We start from the raw sequence: 18,860 nt of genomic DNA on the forward strand, positions 1-18,860 counted from the left end.
GAACAAGCGTATGAAGTTGAGTCGCGCAGCAAGCGATAATCGAGATTCGTTTCTCGCTGTTCTTTTTCAAGATTGATTATAATTTTTCAAAATAGAGGGAATGGGAGACATACATTTTCCCCTCTCTCTCTCTTTCTCTTTCTCTTTCTCGTTGGATGTTTGGTTGCACCAAGATCCGCGCAATTAGATTACCGTGTCTAATTTTATTCGGTGCCGGGGAAGGTCGAATTCTTTTTCAAGCTTTCAACAACGGAGGACAAGTGCGCCATCTCTTCCTTTACAAGTTCGTCCGTGACGTCGCCACGCATCGTCCGACGGTAACGACGTCGTTTGCTTTATCGGCAGCGCGGCGCAGATGTGCCATCTACGCACTTAGGCGCCACTGTGCAAAGACCCGAGAGGCCGAGAAGACGCGAAAAGATTAGGCAACCGCGCGCGCGGCCAGCGTGTTCCGACGTTCCGCCATTACAGCGCTGTGTCGGCGTGCATACGGTGCGGCATAAGGAAGAGGGTGAATACCGCGACGTTTACCGACGCTCGGCGTCATCGTCGTCACCGAGCAAGCAAGCGAGTGAGCGAGCGAGCGGGCGAGCGAACCGAGCAACGTAACAAATCGTCCGCGAACGGTACGCGACTGGCGGAGTTGATCGCGCGTTAAAGTTTTTTCGCAGTTCGGCTTGATTGCGCGCGTCCGCGGGCGAAAGCGTAAAAGAAGAGTTAACGGTGCGAGCGGGGAGGTGAGGAGGAGGAGGAGGAGGAGGTGAGCGGAACGAAGCGGAGAGGAGAGGAGAGGAAGAGAGCTGTGCCACAGAGAGCAACACACGCGTACAGAACGCCGGCGGATATGGAGAATAGGCCGGCACCGCTGCGCTCGCGGCGGGTATGCCGATTCTGCTTGACGGAGTCGGAACCGCTCAACTACATCTACGAGCGCGACCACAGCAAACCCTTCCAAGTGCCACTCGCGTTGCAAATCATGTCGTGCGTCGCCATCGAGGTAAGTGAGTGAAGGCTCTCGCCGCTTGGCGACGCGATACCTTCGCCCCGCGCAAACTGTCGGGCATTGACTACCGCGAAGCGGTACCTTGTGCTATAGTATCGTTTCGCGCAATAAATATCGAGCTTTGATCAGGGGGAAGCGTTTGAGGGAGCGGTAGGAAGAACTCGCACAGACAATATTCCCCAGTTGGGGAGTGATTGCGTTTCAATAGATGTTTGTCGCGTCGATAACGTAGGCGTCGAGATTATCGAGCTGATCGCGACTAGCGTCGCGACGCGAACGTGTACGTGGAGAGGACGCAATGTTCTTGATATGAATTCCATTTCGTTTCTCCTTGAATAAACGCGCTTTAAATGAAAGTCGAATATTTGTCCGATTTGTTAAATATTGTAATGGATAAAATTTCTACACGTATTTTATTAATCTCTCTGACGAATTAGTTTAGCTCTTGTCGATTTTAAGCTATTTGATACAAACACCTTCCTCTATCCTTTCCTCTCTACTCTATCCTATTTTGTATTTCTTAGGAAATTGAATAAAATAATTATATATATGCAGTATATGCAGTTTGTAATAAAACATTGTGTATTATCGCAGTATGAAATATAACATACATGTTATTCATCGCAATCTCTTTATCATCGAATGTTTTGTGAATTAGATTTCTCTGAAAATAGTTTTGCTCTGATATCATTTACATTCACGATGAAGATCATCTTATTTATAGTCGCAATGAAAAAAATTTTGTCAAATATATATATATATATATATATATATAAAATCTGTTTCTCATCTAACTGGTACTTTAGAAGCGTACAGCAAGGGATTAATAATTACAAACTTAACAAGAGAGAAAATCTTCACCTAGATCCTAAGTTTCCAACAACAATTTCATAATTTCTGCAGAAGATCCTCTTCCTGGACTGTCAAGAGAAGTAAGGGTATCACTAATGTTCCGTCTCAACTTGTTTGTTGATCCTCAAGGTATACGCAGCTGATGGGATGCCACAAATGATTTGCAGCACATGTCGCTGGAACGTGGACCGCTCATACAAGTTTAAACTGCAATGCAAAAAGGCTGACGAGGCGTTAAGAGACTATCCATTGTCTGGGGTGCTACCTAGACCATTCCCACCTATTCCAAACGATCCACCGGAAGGAAGCCACAAGAGATCCGCTGAGAGCAGACAGCAAAACGAGGGTTCCAAGAAACCGCGCACTGATAATTCCGAAAGAGAAAGACGCGTAACTAGAGAGAGGGAACGAGAGAGGGAGCGCGAGCGGGAAAGAGAGAGAGAACGACAAGGCGAGAAGCAGAGGGAAAAGTCTTCGAGTGATTTCTATGAAGAAGAGCAGGACGGTGGCAGCGATGGCGAGCAACAGACCAAGAGCATCGAACGTATGAAGGACGATAATAATATAACCCTGGAACCAGGCGAGATCAGAGTACACGCGTGTGACCAATGCGAACGGACGTTCCCGCTGCGCCAAGCTCTTTCGTTGCACATTCAGACTGCACATCGCGACCGCAATTTCAAATGCACAGAATGCGAGCGCATGTTCTTCTCTAAGTACGATCTCAACAAGCACATGAGCACTCATTCGGACGAGAAGCCATTCTCGTGCCAGATCTGCCAGAAGCAGTTCTCCCGGCAAAATCTGCTGCAGCGTCACGAAAAAGTGCACCGGGAGGAAGCTCGTTACGGATGTCAACATTGCGATCGTGAATTCTTCACTACAGAGGATCTGGAGAAACATGAGGACGCGGTGCACAAGAAAGAGAAACCGTTCCAATGCAATATTTGCAACAAACGTTTCCAGTACAAGCAGGGCTTAGAACGTCACGAGACCTTGCACAACGAGGACAAAACGTTCGTATGCGACTATTGCAAGGAGGCGTTTCACACTAGCACCAAGCTGGCTCGTCATCTCACGAGTCACGCCGGTCATCGACCCTACATGTGCAAGCTCTGTCCCAGGACGTTCTTATTGTCACATCATCTGACGCGACATATGCGTACACACTCAGTGGAGAAGCGGCATGTATGCGAGGACTGCGGCAAAGCCTTCAAGCGTAAGGAGAGTCTCGAAGTGCATCAGCTGACTCATACGAAACGCACCGGGATGGGCCTCACGTGTGATGTTTGCCAAGAGTCTTGTCGCAACCGTGCCGACTATGTCACCCATATCAAGCAACACATTGAGGCAGGCGAGAAAATGGGACCAGACGGCCTGCAGCCGGATAACAAGCCCAAAGTGGAGGTGGACTCGGAAGACGAAGATGAAGAGGAAGATCAATACTCGGACGACGACTATGAGCCGCCCGCTTACATTATAAAGAAAATGCCGAAGTCGATGCCGCGACCGTCTGAGAGCGACGAGGAGGAGGTGGAAGAAGAGGAGCAGGACCGCAGCAAAGAGCAGGTAGTGTTTGTGCGCAGCAAGGACGGCAACATGGTGAAGAAGACGATCAAGACGCTGATGCCGATCCAACGTCGCGAGGTGCAGGAACAAAAATCCGTCGGCAAGCAGAGCTCCAACAGCGGCTCGTCCAGCGTCTCTCAGAGCTCTACGAAGCAGACCACCTCGTCGTCACAGAGCAAAGAAGACAGCCCCAAGAATGTTGTACGCATGGACGAGACTGAGGCGCAAGTGCAGAAGATCGTCGCGTCTGTGTTTAAAGAGCACAAGATACCGTTGAAGCACCAAAACGCTGGCGCGCAGGAACAGTCTAACAAGGAGGCCGCGGCGAGCTCACAGAGCGCCACCACATCGCAAGAAACTCGCAAGGCAGACGATAAGACCGACGTCCCGGCAGAGACATTAGGCTCGGTGACGGCGACCTCTACGCCGAAGACTAACACGGTGAAAGTCATCAAGAGGTTCGTACTGAGGAAACCGAGTGGAAATACCGAAGGAACGCCTGCGAACGCGAGTACGCAGGACGCCATCATGAGTAATCTCAGCAGCAGCGCTAGCACTCCCAGCAGCACCGGGACTAAAGTCAACAGACGCTTGATAGTACGCCGAATCATTCGCCACGGTGACACTACTCGCGAGGTCATTATGAATCCGGACGGCACCGCCGTCGATCCAGCTGAATTAGCAAAATTGCCAACCGGGAACGTGGTAAAGCGAGTGGTGGTGAAGGCCAAGGGTCAAAACTTGGTGCAGGCTTTGCTGCAGCGAGTGGAACATCATCAGAAGCCCGGCGAGGCTATCGTGGACGATGCGACGGCAACGAAGTTTGAACTGAAGACCAGCTCGTCGAACAGTAGTAGCGGCGGTACTGCTTCTACCGCGACCACATCTAAGAGCACGGTCGTCGGGTCGCAGAAAGCAGCGAGCCAACAACAGTCAGGCACGCAAGAAGATCAGGAGACCAAGGAGAAGCTCGAACAGTTGGAAAAGCGGGTGGAGCAGCAGAGGCTGAAAATTGAGGAATTGCAAGCGAGAAAACAGGAATACGAAGCGATCGATGAGATGCTACCAGAGCGGCACGATGAGTCCGAAGACGAGCAACAGTTGCCGCTGAAGAGGGTGTTCGTCAAACGGAAGCAAAGCATTTACGACGAGGAGCAAGAATATAACGACAATGATATTGAAATTACCGGCATCACCACCACCACCGCCACTATCGCCGCTACCACCACTACCACCTCGAATCCGAGCAAGAACAACAGTGAGCAAGCAGCCGCCAAGGAGGAGGTCTACAAGGTCTCCAGCGTGGAGGAAACGCCGGAGAATATTCAGAAGGAGATACAGAACCAGCAAAAAACGATAAAGACGCCCGATGTTGTTGTCAGTTCCATCAGCAGTGCAGTCACACCGACCCCGACGAAGAAAGGTCCAACCATCTCCAGCGAAAAAGTCTATACAAACAGACGCTTTCTGATCATGAAACCCGACCAGACGTCCGAGGTAGAGGAAATGAGCCGTGAGTTGTGCAGCATCTTGGAGACCACCGACAACGTGGTAAAGATGCAAGAAACGGTACTGAGCAACCTCTCGCAAATCTCTGGCACGGTGTCGTCGGACACGACGCTGAAGGCGAAACGGCGACAAGGCGACAAGCCTACGGATGCGACCGCGCAGGTCGCCGAGGAAGAAACGGAGGATTCCTGCGATATCTCAGAAACTGTCAAGGAAGAGACCGCGATGGAGGTGGAGGTGGAAGTCGCGAGCCAGGAGACTGACAAGTTGGATCCTTCCGAGAAAGTAGCAGAAGAGGAGGATACACAGGAGGAGGAGGAGGAGCCCGGCGCGTCTCCCCATTTGGTCCTCGACCAAGACCAAGATCTCTCCGAGACTGCTGACATTTTTGAAACATCGGACGACGTGCTGGACGTGCGGAAGTCGAGCACTCTCAACGAGTCTGTGATCGAGCTGTCGCAGACCAATGAGACCATCAGTCTCAACGACACAAACGACAGTCAGGATAGTCTAGAGGATAAGCTCTCACAAATGGAAGGTTAAATCGTCGTAAAGGCTCGTCCCCGGAAGAGATGCTGCTCCAAAGAAAAATCGTGACCGCTCCTCCTCCCCAAGACACAGACAGAAGGAGAGAGAGGTCGTAACGCGCGCGCGACGCATTGATTCTCTCAGTCTTTCACGAGCGTACGAAGCAACGGAATCAATTGGTTACCTGTATAAAAATGAGAAGGGTTTTCGAACGAATAAGAGAATACAATCGAGAGGTGTTAACGTGCTTGCAATAGAGGAAAGGAACCGCATGTTATATGAGCTCTCTCTTTTTTTTTTTTCGCACAGTTTTCGAGGATTCTCGCGTGAGATTGATCATTATCTTTGGTACTCGGAATGTCGCTTAATGTCGTGCATGATAATATACAATATCGATGTGACGATCATGTAATGACCGACGACTAAGACATACGGTTAGTATAAAAGCCTGTTCGGACTACAGCTCCGTCGCTAGTTACGATCAGGACTTTGTACTGCGATTAAGTAACTGCTTGAGTAATATTGATTACGCATTTTTTTCCAATGGAAGAGAATTTTATTTAGCATTTTGGAAAAACTATTCGGAATCAATCCATCTTGACTCTCGTGTAATCCGAGTTTGCTTGAACTACATATTATTATTATCTAATATGGAGATACTACATTATATATCGTTATTAAAACATATATTATTATTAAATAATTATATATTAGGGCCATACATATATTACACATATTCTGTGTATGCAGCACATGCCTCACACACACATATACATACACATACAACACACACACACACACACACACATCTATTGAGTTATTATTCATTTGAGTTAATCATATGATTATACGATTTTATGATGATTATAATATGATCATCGTACTACGATGTGCGAAACCATTAGAAATTATTCAAATACGATTTTATGAGACAAGGCAGTCGAGAACTACTATTTTTTATAATCAACTTTAGGTTCGTCTCTGACCATCTCGTAACTCTTTAACTTTTAACTTGGCCGAGCAACTGTTTTTTTCTAAAAAAAAAAAAAAAGAAGAAAAGAAAGAAAAAGAAAAGAAAAAATATTACTGACACTTTTACTTTGTAGAATTAACGTTGAATCGAGGGTTAATGACGACGGGAACTCATCGATTGTTAACTCTCTCTCTCAGACATACACACGTGGTCCAAATGCTTTCCTCGCCAGTATTAGAATTTCGTTTCGACAGAGCTCGACCGACATTCAGAATACTATTGCTAATTCCCAGTCGCGCGAGGATCTTGGCGATGGACGCAGATTGAATAACGCAGATTCGTATTGGTATCATTTTAACAGTAATCGAGCGAGACACGATCTCTTACGGGAAAGGATCTTTCCGTATTTCTCCGATGAATTTATATATTTTTCGTTCCTTACGATCAAGTCACTTCGATCGTTCCGGAGCTCGGCGATCGCGAATAAAAAGTAATATATCTTGTTATCTCATTCGAATTTTGTCAAAATTTTTCATGCATATTTTCAAAATTCTTCTCTCCGTGTGAAAGGAATGAAACGCACTGACAGTCCACTCGAATGAGTCTCCACTCGAATGATTTGTTTATCCTTTTTCCAAAAAATAACGATGATCGAGTCAGGATAAAATCGCGAAATTCGTAAATATTATGCTGATGATTAGCAAGCATGACGACGTAATTCTCGTATCTAACGTCATTAACACATTTAACATACGTTATTTGATGTCATTAATACGTCGTCGTGTTGTGCTAGGTGTAAGTATTGTGTGTGACTGTGGATGATGTTTATGTGTTCATCTTCGCTTTCCGAAGCGATGCAACTCGACTATGATTGTATGAAAAAAATTATCATATTATTACATATTAACGATACAATAAGAGAATTTACTCGATCGGCTTCATTTTTTTCGGACTGTAGATCAACGCGTTTGGATAAAAGTTTGATAAGAGGAGTTTCCTTCCTTTCCTTTTGGTTAGGTAAATATGATATACACTAGGTATTGATAATTGTAAACATTCTCTTCCTACAATTTGCTGTTTTTTTCGCTGTTGGTGCAACAAACCCTAATTCAACAAGTCGTACACTCAAAACATCGGGAACACAACAGACAATGAGATATATTAAATCTATAGAATTGTGCGTTTACAATAATTAATCTCCAGAATTATTTCATTAATTTACTTATGGATATGGTAAGGTAGATTATATTGCAGATATTTGAAGCTATATATGAAATATACCAAGTACGGTGTGTAAGCGTAGACTAGCAGCCTTTTAGCGGTGTCTTTTATTGTCTCTCGCCTTTCCTATCAGTCCTTTCTCGTAAAATAAATATTTGAATAAATAATAAGTAAAGTGATAATAACAGGAATATTTTAGTTTCTAAAGTTTCTTTCACGTATGATTACCACCCAAGCAGCGCAAAACATTGAGCCAATGTTAATTTGTGCTGTCCGGGTAAATATAGTTACATAAGGATAATTATATCCTATAGAGCATAATTTTCTTTTTTTAGAAAGAAGTTATTTGTAAATTACTCATCTAATTTAAGTAATTACGCACTCAAGTAACTCAAGGTTAATTTAAAGATAAAATTTGATGTAATTCATTAAGCGTAATTACTTTACGAAAGAGTGAGTGATAATAATCGGAAGAATTCGTATAAAAACTTAGACTTTATTTCATACAACACATCGTATGTGCATAACTTGCGCTTATGATAATATATATATATATGTATATATGTATTCTGCTGTTATATTATTACACAAATATGTTTTTATGCAGTACTACTTGTGCGCTACTTCCATTTATGGGAGAAATGCATATTGCTGCGAGCATTAATGAAATATGCAGATGGATTAAAGATTACGTGAAAGTTAGTCGCGTATTTTCGCAGCGTCTTTCCAATCGAATATTAATGAATAAATTCACAAATTATTTCTCGCGCATGCCTGTGTTTCTTAAAGGTACAGAGAGAAATAAATGAAATGAACACAAGGGAAGGACACGAAAGGATCCTATGTCGATTGAGTTAAACGCATCTGCGCGCACACGGCGGTAATGAATATTTAATTATATTTAAGTATTATCGCGTATCAAAACACGTAAAACTGCATGTGCAACATGATGTTTAGTGAAGCGAATTGTTATTGATCGCGGTGGGACTTTGGGCCCGAGTGTTCGATCGAGCGATCACGTAATTACAAAGGCGCATCGCGGCAGCTCCGTGCAGCTGCAGTATCGACTGCACGTGTCGGCCCACGTGGCACGAGATGTCGGCACCGTGTAGTATTACAATAGCGCAAAACGAATCTCTCTTTGGCTTTCTCTCTGTTTGTCGGTATCGCTCGTCCTCGATTTCGTCGTCGTCAACAATCGATACGGAGCGATCGACGGAGAGAGCATCTCGCAATTGGATTTTAAATAATCACCAATTTTTTGCGCGCAATGAAACAAGTGTCTTCGCGGGTGAGTGATCGGGCTGTTGACACGTCTGAACAATTCGTTAAACAGCGATAAAAATGGAAAACCGGCATCGTTACGGTTAGCACGTCTCATTAATAAAGAAGATTTTATTTCTATGCAGTTCCACGAACTTTTAGCTTTTGTCACAGAAGCGCCTGGAAGTGCTTTCTTTCCTCGTAATAAAAGCACCTCGAGTAACTCTCATCGCGTTATCGATAAGATATTTTGGCGAGCTGGCTGGTAGGTAGTTAAAATCGGCGTTTAGCGGGCGTCAAGCGGGATTGACGTTTTTCCTGCTGCTAAGATTCTGGAGCTGTAAAACAACGACGATTCGTTGGCTTATTTTCTTTTTCATTTTTTTTTATTTAGAGACGGTATATCTTTTTTGTACGGGCGAATCGCTAGATCGCACTCTTGTATGTCTCGGCACCTTCGTATCTTAAAGTCCGCCACGTCCGCTGTCAATGTACTCGAACCTCTGTGGGACAGAGACGATCGTCGACTTAGAATCGGAATTTTTCTATCCCGAAACAGAGAGAGAGAGAGAGAGAGAGAGAGAGAGAAAGAGAGAGAGGTTCGCTCCCTTGAAAGATGGGAATACTTCTGCATCATATTTCACCATTGTCATACATGACAAGTATGCATGCGTTCGTTTGTTAATTAAGTTGCTCTGCCCCATAGGGATTAAATTAAGTATACGTGCTTCTTCCGCAGCGACAGAGTTCCTTATGCCAATAAGATATGTACATTCGCGAAGCAGTGTGCTCGCTTAATTTCCTCGCGTAGATATATTAATATTGCGCGAGCCTCAGTAGAGCGGTTCGCAAGCGGATTAAGTATTTGTTAATCGTAGGAAGATGCCACAGACTTACATGGTAAATGCGTGTAAAAATTATATTTCCGCGTTATTCTCTTTCAGACACGAAAACGAACTTGGCTTGAAATCGCAAACGAACACGCTTGAATTAACCCTCATCCGAATAGAAGAATTTATGAGGTTGTTGTGTTTCTTTTCTTATTAAAGATCAAATGTAATGGAAAATGAATAATAGAATCGATTTCAAGTCTTCGGCGGAGAGGTAATTTTAGGCTCGTGTCCGAGAGTTTCCAAGAGTTCACATTCTTGTGCTGTAATATACCTCCTTCTCGTCGGTGGCGACGGAGGCGTAGGTCCTGGCGGGCACTTCCGGCTCCTTGGCGGGTCCGATCGCGTGCACGTAGAGCAGCGCGCCAGCGATGCCGCCCAAGATCGGGCCTACCCAGTAGAGCCAGTGGTCTTTGAAAGCGCCCATCACCACGGCGCTGCCCAATGAACGCGCCGGGTTCATTCCGGCGCCCGTTCGCGGCACCTAATTTTTACAGATGGCGATAATTGCGAGGAGAAGCGAAAGTAAAAGGAGAAAGGAGACATCCACGGGAAGATTTCCAAACGCGCTGACGATTGTCGATGTACTGCGATACTCACGCCGACAATGTGGCCGACGGTGACCGCGAGGCCGATTATAAGAGGCGCGACGCCCTTGCTGTCCGGCTTAGCGCCGTCGCACGCGCCGCAAACAACCAGCACCAGGATCAGGGCGAGGAAGAACTCCACGCCGAATCCTTGGACAGCGCTGACCCCGGGGGAGAGGCTCACAACCCCTAAGGCGTCCTCCATCCCGTCCGATGAGAGTGCCCTCAGAATTGCTGATCCCGCTATGGCACCCGCACATTGCGCCAAGACGTAGAGGATGCCTCTGATCACCGGCACCTGCACCGTCATTGATTTGATTGATTGATAACAGCGTCGATACTTGCGTTCCGGGAGGGAGGAGTATATGCGTGAGTTTCATTTGTGAAATAATGAAATCACGATTCTCGGCTTACACTCGCGTATGTACGCGAGCAAATTCTCGAAGCAATACGAACTTCTCGGCCAATTCCTCTTACAGAAGCAGCTAATTCTTGAATTCCGTACTAATACTCTTCTGCACTGTTTCAGGACTTGGACTGTACCTTCCCGACGACGAGGAGGCCGAATGTGACCGCTGGATTCACATGACCCCCAGATACGTGACCTATTCCTTGAATCGCTGCCATCACCGTCAAACCAAAGGCCAGACTGATGGCGACGACGTTTCCAGTCACTACAGCGCCGCAGCCGAAAAAGTTCAGCAGCAGAGTGCCGAAGAATTCTGCCAGGAGGGCGCGAGGAAGGCCGGCCTTCTTGTCGGTGAGTTCGTCAGCGCCCAAGGCGCTCTTTAGATTCACCATCTGCGAAGAGTTAGGTAAAGATAAGCGGAAAGCAACAAAAAGATACGAGGTAAATGGTAACTCTTGTTACGACCGACTGACAAAGTGACGAGGACTAGTAATATCTTATTATATAGATATCAAACAGAACGATTAAATGTGTGTGAGGGAGGGAGGGAGGGAGGGAGAGAGACGAAGAAAGGTATGAAGCTCATATCACACGCTAAGGTGTTTATCAGCAGCGAGATTATATACAGATCTTGCAATTGCGATATGCAATTGTGAACTACGAAAGCTTAGATTAGAGAGTGAAGATAACTCTTTCGTTTTCATCCGGTAGATTGAAGATTCGGAGAAGCAGGGGTCATGGTGGAGAGGATTGAATTTATTTCATGGAAATCCCGAGTTGATCCCGTATTTGCTTCCGTCGAATCGCAACGTTTCTCTTTTGCGAGATGCGACATCGCGAACGAGACGGCGTTTAGCGGTTCCGTCGATCCCGCGATATGTATCTAGATCGAGGACGCGCGTTTACGAGTCCGCGACCGCGACGAAAGCTTCAGCACACGCATAGCGCATCTGGCAGGTTGTATTACGTATGCAGATCGTCACATCCTCGTGCCGCGATCGACTCGAATTACCTAATCGCGCTAAAGCTCTCGCTGAGCTCGTCACCCACGCGCTTTAATTAAGATCGATGAAGATTTCCTTTTGCGACTCGAGCGCGTCGAGACGAGAAGCTCGTTAAGGTCCGTTTAATCAGTTTTGTTATTGTTCCATTAATTAGTTTGTTTTCGACGACTATTCCGTCGAATTCAGACGGTAAGTCGCTGTCAGACGTGTGCTGACCACTGATGCTTATCCATGTACAATAGGAAAATCATTCATCTTGTATTTTTTATTTTCCTCGTGTTGAGATTAACTTTTTACCTCTCTTTCTCTCCTTCTCTCCTTCCATTTATCACTCTTTATTCGACTTCGTCTGCGATCTTCTCCTCCTTCCGAAAATATCTTAAAGTAGGAAAAAATTTTACACATCAACCATTCTGTCTTCCAAAAAAGTCGTTCAGCTGGCTGATTATGCAATTATAAGCGTCATTACTAAACTCGTAAAGCGAGATGATCCGATCCTAAGATGATGTCACAGCCCGAGATTGTTCCTCCTTCGCGTCCTCCGCCGCGAGTCCGTCATAAAACTATTTGTCGCTTGCTCGCTTGCCACTGCCGATCTGCTAAATCGCGTTGCGAAATGGCAGAGAGAGAGAGAGAGAGAGAGAGAGAGAGAGAGAGAAAGAGAGAGGAACCGGGCTCGTTTCGTTGACGCCTTTATGCGACGCGTTTATTCGACTTTCTTGTTTTCTCAGCCGCGATTCTCGTGCAGGTCCGCAAAACAAGAGGAGATTTCAGGCGGCAGATTCGTGTTGGATTCAAATGTAGAACGAAATTTTTCCATCCCAATTCTTTTTCTATTTTTTTTTTTTTTTATACGACTTTCTCCTGACTATCTTCCTCGACGCGTTCGCCCGACGTAATTCGCTGAATTAATGAATTCCGCTTGGCCGGACAATTTTTCGCCGGGACGCGCAAAAGCGCGGAATGTTCGCACGTTAATTGAGCGGGACGCGGGCGGGAGCGGGAAAGTCGGGAAACGCTGTGAAACTCAATGAATCTTCATTTCCATCGTTTATTCGCTCGCCCATCATCTGCCCGATCCGCCGCGATCGCAAGCGTAACGCGCGTTCTTTCCGTGAACCTTTTTAATCTTGCCGCCATCGCGAAACCGCGTTGTTGTCTCGGCGAGCCGTTCGCGCTAATAGATCGGACAATTATTGAGCATTTGCGATTCTCTGTACGCGTTAAACGTAGCAAACGTAGCGACAACCAGGAATTACCAGCGAAGTTGCACTTCGTTTTCAAGGTATCGCTAATTTTCATCTCACGAATTTCGTCACGACACGCTCCGTGTGTTCGAGCTGAAAAATCCGCGAGAGAAAACGCGAGAGGACTTTGGATTTTATTCTTTTACGTGGCCAACGGCCACGCCGTCGATTACTGTTATCAACAACGAGCGCAACGCACTGCACACGCGCTGCAGATCGCCGCGAAAGCTGGAATTTCCAGCGATAGGCATGCCCGTTTTTACAATCACGATTTTTCCTACGTTACCACGTAAACGCTCCACTTCCCCTCCCTACGTTTCGCTACATTCGGCGCGGAGTGACAGAAAGGAAAGTACAAGGAAAATAAATATAATGGAAGAAACAAGAAAATACGAAGAAATAAGAACCCCGCAGTTATCAGCGTTTCAATTACGGCGATAAGCCTCCCCCTCTTCTCTTCCGCCCGCATCGTTCCCTTACCTTGCCTCACCTGCATTCTACCTGAGACTCGCGCGATCGCGTCCGACCGTTCCGCGAAAAGGCAGACTAGTCGATTCGGAAGCATAAATCAGCCGTTAGATCCTCGGCGACTTATCGCCGCTCGATCCGCCGTTAGAGAGAGAGATCGTTATCCCTATATGGCCCCAGAATTTTTCCACCGCTCTTTCTTTTTCCCTGTCCTCTTTCTCTGCACGCCGCGCGTACGCCTTCTTCTCAGTCCCTTTAAAGGACCGACGATCGGCCGCGTCGAACTGGCGATTCGCGCTCTTTCCACTTTGCGTGGAATAGCGCGGAGCGGCTTTTTCCCCTGCGATCGTCGAATGTTCAATTCGACTTCAGACTCGAGAAATTCGTCGCTCGGACTCCGATCGGTTCAAACTCGCGAACGATTATTTGACTTCTTTATTCGTTACACGTTTCACGGATTTACGTGGCATACTGGCATACTTCGACTCTTATGTTAAATTTGATCTTTTTTAAAGATCATGATTTTTTAAAGATCAAGATATGTTAAATTTGAGCCTTTTTTTGTTTGAGCGTTTTTGTATTATTTTTATAGTTAACTGTACGTCACTATACGTCTATTTCGTAGCGTGATGTCACCGTGAAGATATTTTCATTGGCTTTTGCGAGTTCCATCGATCGTCAACGTTCAGCAGCAATGTCTGCCACCGTTTCTTGACCGAGACGCAAGTTGCAGCTGTGAGCAACGCGAATGCATCCTCGTACTGCGCAATCCTGATATTAACGCGCCAATAGTGCGGCGCCAAAGATGACATTGGCATAATCACGCATAATACGAACGCTCCTCGCTTAAACGTAAACGCAATCGCTAATGTGAAACAAGCTAATGATCAAAATGTCAAAGCTCGTTTCATGTTAGTACCTGATCTTAAAACTTTGTATCTATTTTATTTTGCAAACATAATTTTCTTTTAACCCTCATCAAGATGGAATTATTTTATAGCACAAACGGACAGAATGGTTGAAATTAATAATCCTAAAATACTTAACTTCTTTTAATTCAGTTTCTTCATTTAGTAAAATAGTAACATAAATATATATATATATATATAGTATATATAAAAGAAAAAAAATATATATATATGATAGGCTATTTACTATTTCATTCATTGCATTTGATTTTTAATGAAAGAAAATTCGGAGGCTTTTCTGTCTGAATGAAAGTTAAAGGTTAAAGGTTATATACCATACCACTGTATACATTATTGTTGATCAATCAACAATATCAAGCTAATCAAATTTGAAGAACAATTGAATCGTCAAGAAGTAGAGAGAGAGAGAGAGAGAGAGAGAGAGAGAGAGAGAGAGAGAGAGAGAGAGAGAGAGAGAGAGTTAATCGTCACATCAAATTATATATCGCAGTCTTCGTTATCGCGTCATATAACTCGCTTTGCATTCACTCTAGTCATTAAAATATATCCATGACACATCAACACGAACGGATTTCAACTCACCCCGAAGCCTTGCAACTAGTTCTCGCACTAAGTACAGTCTCCTTCCGGTTTCCGGTCCTTTCGACAGACTTCTCGCGGAGTCCTCTGAGAGTCCCTCGACGATCGAAAATTCTTGAAGAGTTGCCTTGAATTAGTTTCCTCCAAGAGTCGTCGGAGGATCGCCGGAGAAACCTTCGAGAGCGAGAGAGTCTCTCTTGCGAGGGTGGCCCTTCGAAAGCTCGAGTCCTTTGGCTTGAGGTAGCTTCACGTGGAAGTCTAGATGGCTTCTTCAGAGCGACCGAGCGACAACTGTCGCGAGTTGAGCTTTCGAGCTGCTCGGGCCTCACGTAGGTATCCGCTCTGGTGCTCTACCGGCTGGCTAGCTGGCTGGCTAACTGACTGGTATCAGAGAGTAGGGATATCACGGTTAAGAGCGGTGAGTAGTACACGCGCGCAAACAACGATGAGAATACGCGTGACACAAACCGAAAGCGTCGTTTTATTAAGTAAAAAGTTCCCCCCGCGAAACAACGGCGTTGAGTTCCTATCCAGCTCACTATGCTGAGGAAATCCGGTTTGAGGTTTGCTCGCGATCTGTGGATGTGGAGTGAAGTGAAGCGAAGATGAAGTCACCTTCGCAGGAAAACACGCGCATCGAAAATCTCATGAGCGAGCGACTCGCGACGTTTTCGAGATCGCTTTAGGCGTTAGAGCCGCTCGATCTTACCGAAATACCGAAATATCGTCCCTCTCCGGCCCAGGCTCCGCTTTCCGATTCGCCTCTTGGTCTTCGTGTCGCAATCCTCTCTTTTTTTTTTTTTTTTTCTACAGTGGCCCGCTGTGAAACGCTATCGCTTTAGGAAGTTAGAAAGGAAGCGAGCGAAACTCGTTTGTGACGAGAGCGCGCATCGCCTGAAATATCCGGGAATCGTTCCGTACGGGCCGACCTCTGGTTAGGAAGAAAAGAGCCTCCGTCTTGTGGCCGTGTTGTAACGGTAGCGCGATACTCTCGTGCAGATAAAGCAATGGAAATCTGACCGCCGTTATACGCGCGGTAAAATCAACGCCGATAAAACTGCGAAACGATCGCGATACGTGACGTACTCCTCCCGTGTAACGAGCAGAGCTTCTCTCATCCTTCCTTCGGGATTCTTTCGATCGTGACTTCTTCCAAGACGTATAATCGGAAACGGCGATTTCTCAGTAGGAAAAGGAAAGTATGGTTCCAACGGTACTTCCTCGCGGCGCACGCGATGCATAACGAAGGGGGATCCTCTAACCGCGACGATGAGTTTCCTCGCGAGTCGTCCCGCGGCGCGCGTTAGTGCGATCCACTTCAGTTCGATTCGCCACGATTATTCTCTTCTTCGCTCGCGTCACTTGCTCAACCTAAAGTCGCTCTCCACTCTGTTCGACTCTCTGTTTGATTTTTCTCAGCTTTTATTTATACTATTGAGTCATTTGAATTTCCCTCCTTATCTCATTCTACTTTTAGATTTCATTCTCGCGATAATAGCTAAGCCTTCGTGACCCTCGCGCGGCGGTAAAGCATCATCTGCTATCCTAAATCCTCCGGGATCCACCGGCATGACCTCGCCGTGTCTTACGTAACCCGTTCCCCTTTTTGTCTCGTTAAACCAATCGCGCGAGCAAGTCGAGCGTCATTAAGACAATCGGCGTACAAACGAATCGACGACGAATCCAAAAGCGCGGGGGCGTGCTAGCCAGCCGAGGCGCGGGAAAGTGTGAAGCAGCCGTTCGATCAAAACTCGTAACCCGAAACGATTCATCCCGGCCAATCATCATTCTTTTATTGCACGACGACGACGACGACGACGATGATGATGATGATGATGGACTACGACGACGACGACGACGACGACGACGACGAATCTCAGGTCGCGCGCGCGCGCGCACACACTCGAAACGGGAAGGTGTGCGTTACACAATCATTGGCCCGCAGTTTGAGCGCGCACACAGACGAATAACCGTCATTAATACGACGAAATATATTAATTTTACGTCATCGGCGTAACGGTAACGGCAAGCCAACTGACGGTCGGCCAAGCGACGAGGCAGCCGCGGATTCAAGCGACAAAAGCGTTCCTCCGCCGCTCGCGTAATGTTTTGTCTCGAGTGGAACTATAATTATAGCATGCTTGAGCGAAAGAAAGAGAGAGAGAGAGAGAGAGAGATCATCGCAAGCAACATGACAACGCGCAAGTATGTTGCGGAGGAGTCGCATTATTGGCATCTTCTCGCCGCATCGAGCTGAATTCTCGACCGCGCTATCATTTGGCCGCGTCGTCGTGATGCTGAATCGAGCTTTAGTCGCGCGCGCGCGTTCTCGGTCGCAAACTCGGTACGCGTCCGCGTGCGTATTTGTTATGCATTATCAGTCATGCATGCACGCAGTCGTGCGTGCATCATCGTGCGGCAGGGGAAGCAACAAAATAAAGGGAGATCGATTCCGCAAAGGCACCGAGCGAATCGGCCGATTTGATTGCGGAAAAATCGATGTTTCCAATTCGCGCCTTGGCCTGCCGGAAGCATCAACGCGAGCCGCCGCGATCGGGAGGGAATTACAAACGGGTTCAGCGACACGAGAATCAGAGTGTGGATTAACCGAGCTCGGTTAATCCCGGCTGAGTCGAAAGCCGATGATTCATTGCGCGGTCTGCGCGAGAGCGAGTGGCATTTCGCGACGTAACGCGGAATCGTCGTCACCGCGGAGAGTCATTACGACTCTTCCCACGCGCGACTATCGACAGCGCGTCGTTCATCGTCGTCTCTCGTCCTTTTGTCTCGCGGCCGTCGTTTAAAAAAATGCCGAGGCACGTATCGACGTTTCAACGTGATCGGCGAGTTTCCACGAGCGACGTGAGCTCAGCGCTGGCGTGGCGAGCCGTGTCGGGGTCTCTCTGTGTAATTTTTCTTAGACTTTTTCAGAGACTCGTTTGGATGATCTCCCGATCGAGAGCTCGCGCGATCCATGAGCGCTGTTTCGTGTCAGATTCTGAGGGGAGACGGCCGGAGGAAAAGCAGGCATCCGCTTCAATGCGCGTATCAATCGTCCGTCTTATCTCCGAGGGGATAGGCTCTCGTGCTTGAAAGATCGTTTTGCGCGTTATTCCGATCACACTAACGCGAGAAGCTACAGTAAATTAATTCAAAAATAAACTTCCTGGACGTAAATCATTGTACTGCAAGTAAAGAGAGAGAGAGAGAGAGAGAGAGAGAGAGAGAGAGAGAGAGAGAGAGAGAGAGAGAGAGAGAGAGAGAGAGAGAGAGATCGAATTCTGACGGACACGAGCTCAAGTGGAATCTCGGCGGAAGGTCAAGTCCAGATCGGTATCTGGAATCATCCGGACTCGACAGCCTCGTGACGCGAGGGCTCGTCGAAACATACGATTATGCGATTTCTCCGCGCTCTCTCTCTCTCTCTCTCTCTCTCTGCGGCTCTCCGCGTCGCAAGCGGATCGTTACACGGCGGAGCGCAAGAAACCGCGGGCGCTGCGACGTTCCGCGGTGCCGGCCGCGTGCACGATCATGTCCATCGGCTGACCTCACATATGCTAATTGTCGCGGCTTTATCTGCACGCGAGCTCACCATCGCCGTAATGTCAGTTAGCGGCTGGGAAATAGAACGCCGCGCCGCCCGGCGGGATTGCGCAGGAGAGTGTCGCGCGATGCTCTTCCTCACGCCGCTAACCAAACAACTCGATCCTCAAAGCCGCGGATTCTCAAAGGTTCCCGCGGCCTTCGCCGCGCTTTCCGAAAAGGCACGTGCCCGCGCCGCGGCTGAAGTGTCGTGTCCGTCTATGTCGTGGGACACGGCATTTTAGTT

At 47.0% G+C, this 18,860-nt stretch overlaps 2 protein-coding genes across 4 annotated transcripts; one reads left to right on the forward strand and one right to left on the reverse strand.

Annotated features, from left to right (window-relative positions):
* Positions 1–402: 402 nt before the first annotated feature.
* On the forward strand, positions 403–7,738 carry LOC105191840 (uncharacterized). Its single transcript, XM_011155520.3, has 2 exons — positions 403–997; positions 1,985–7,738. The coding sequence occupies exons 1-2, from the start codon at positions 845–847 to the stop codon at positions 5,474–5,476; spliced, it is 3,645 nt and encodes a 1,214-aa protein (XP_011153822.1). The 5' UTR covers positions 403–844; the 3' UTR covers positions 5,477–7,738.
* Positions 7,739–8,131: 393 nt separating this feature from the next.
* On the reverse strand, positions 8,132–15,447 carry LOC105191841 (aquaporin AQPAn.G). Of its 3 annotated transcripts, none has more exons than XM_025302143.1 (6): positions 15,035–15,447; positions 12,106–12,186; positions 10,939–11,196; positions 10,409–10,693; positions 10,083–10,292; positions 8,132–9,256 (listed from the first exon to the last, which is right to left on the reverse strand). In XM_025302143.1, exons 3-6 carry the CDS (start codon positions 11,194–11,196, stop codon positions 9,215–9,217), a joined length of 795 nt encoding a protein of 264 aa, XP_025157928.1. In that variant the 5' UTR covers positions 12,106–12,186; positions 15,035–15,447; the 3' UTR covers positions 8,132–9,214. The 3 variants fall into 3 exon arrangements, with proteins under 3 accessions (XP_025157928.1, XP_019700943.1, XP_019700939.1); XM_019845384.2 differs by lacking the exon at positions 12,106–12,186 and adding an exon at positions 9,374–9,421 and having other exon boundaries at positions 15,035–15,445; XM_019845380.2 differs by lacking the exon at positions 12,106–12,186.
* Between the last annotated feature and the right edge of the window lie 3,413 nt (positions 15,448–18,860).

The sequence above is a fragment of the Harpegnathos saltator genome, unplaced genomic scaffold, assembly GCF_003227715.2.
Source record: "Harpegnathos saltator strain DR-91 unplaced genomic scaffold, Hsal_v8.6 scaffold114, whole genome shotgun sequence".
Classification (NCBI taxonomy): domain Eukaryota; kingdom Metazoa; phylum Arthropoda; class Insecta; order Hymenoptera; family Formicidae; genus Harpegnathos; species Harpegnathos saltator.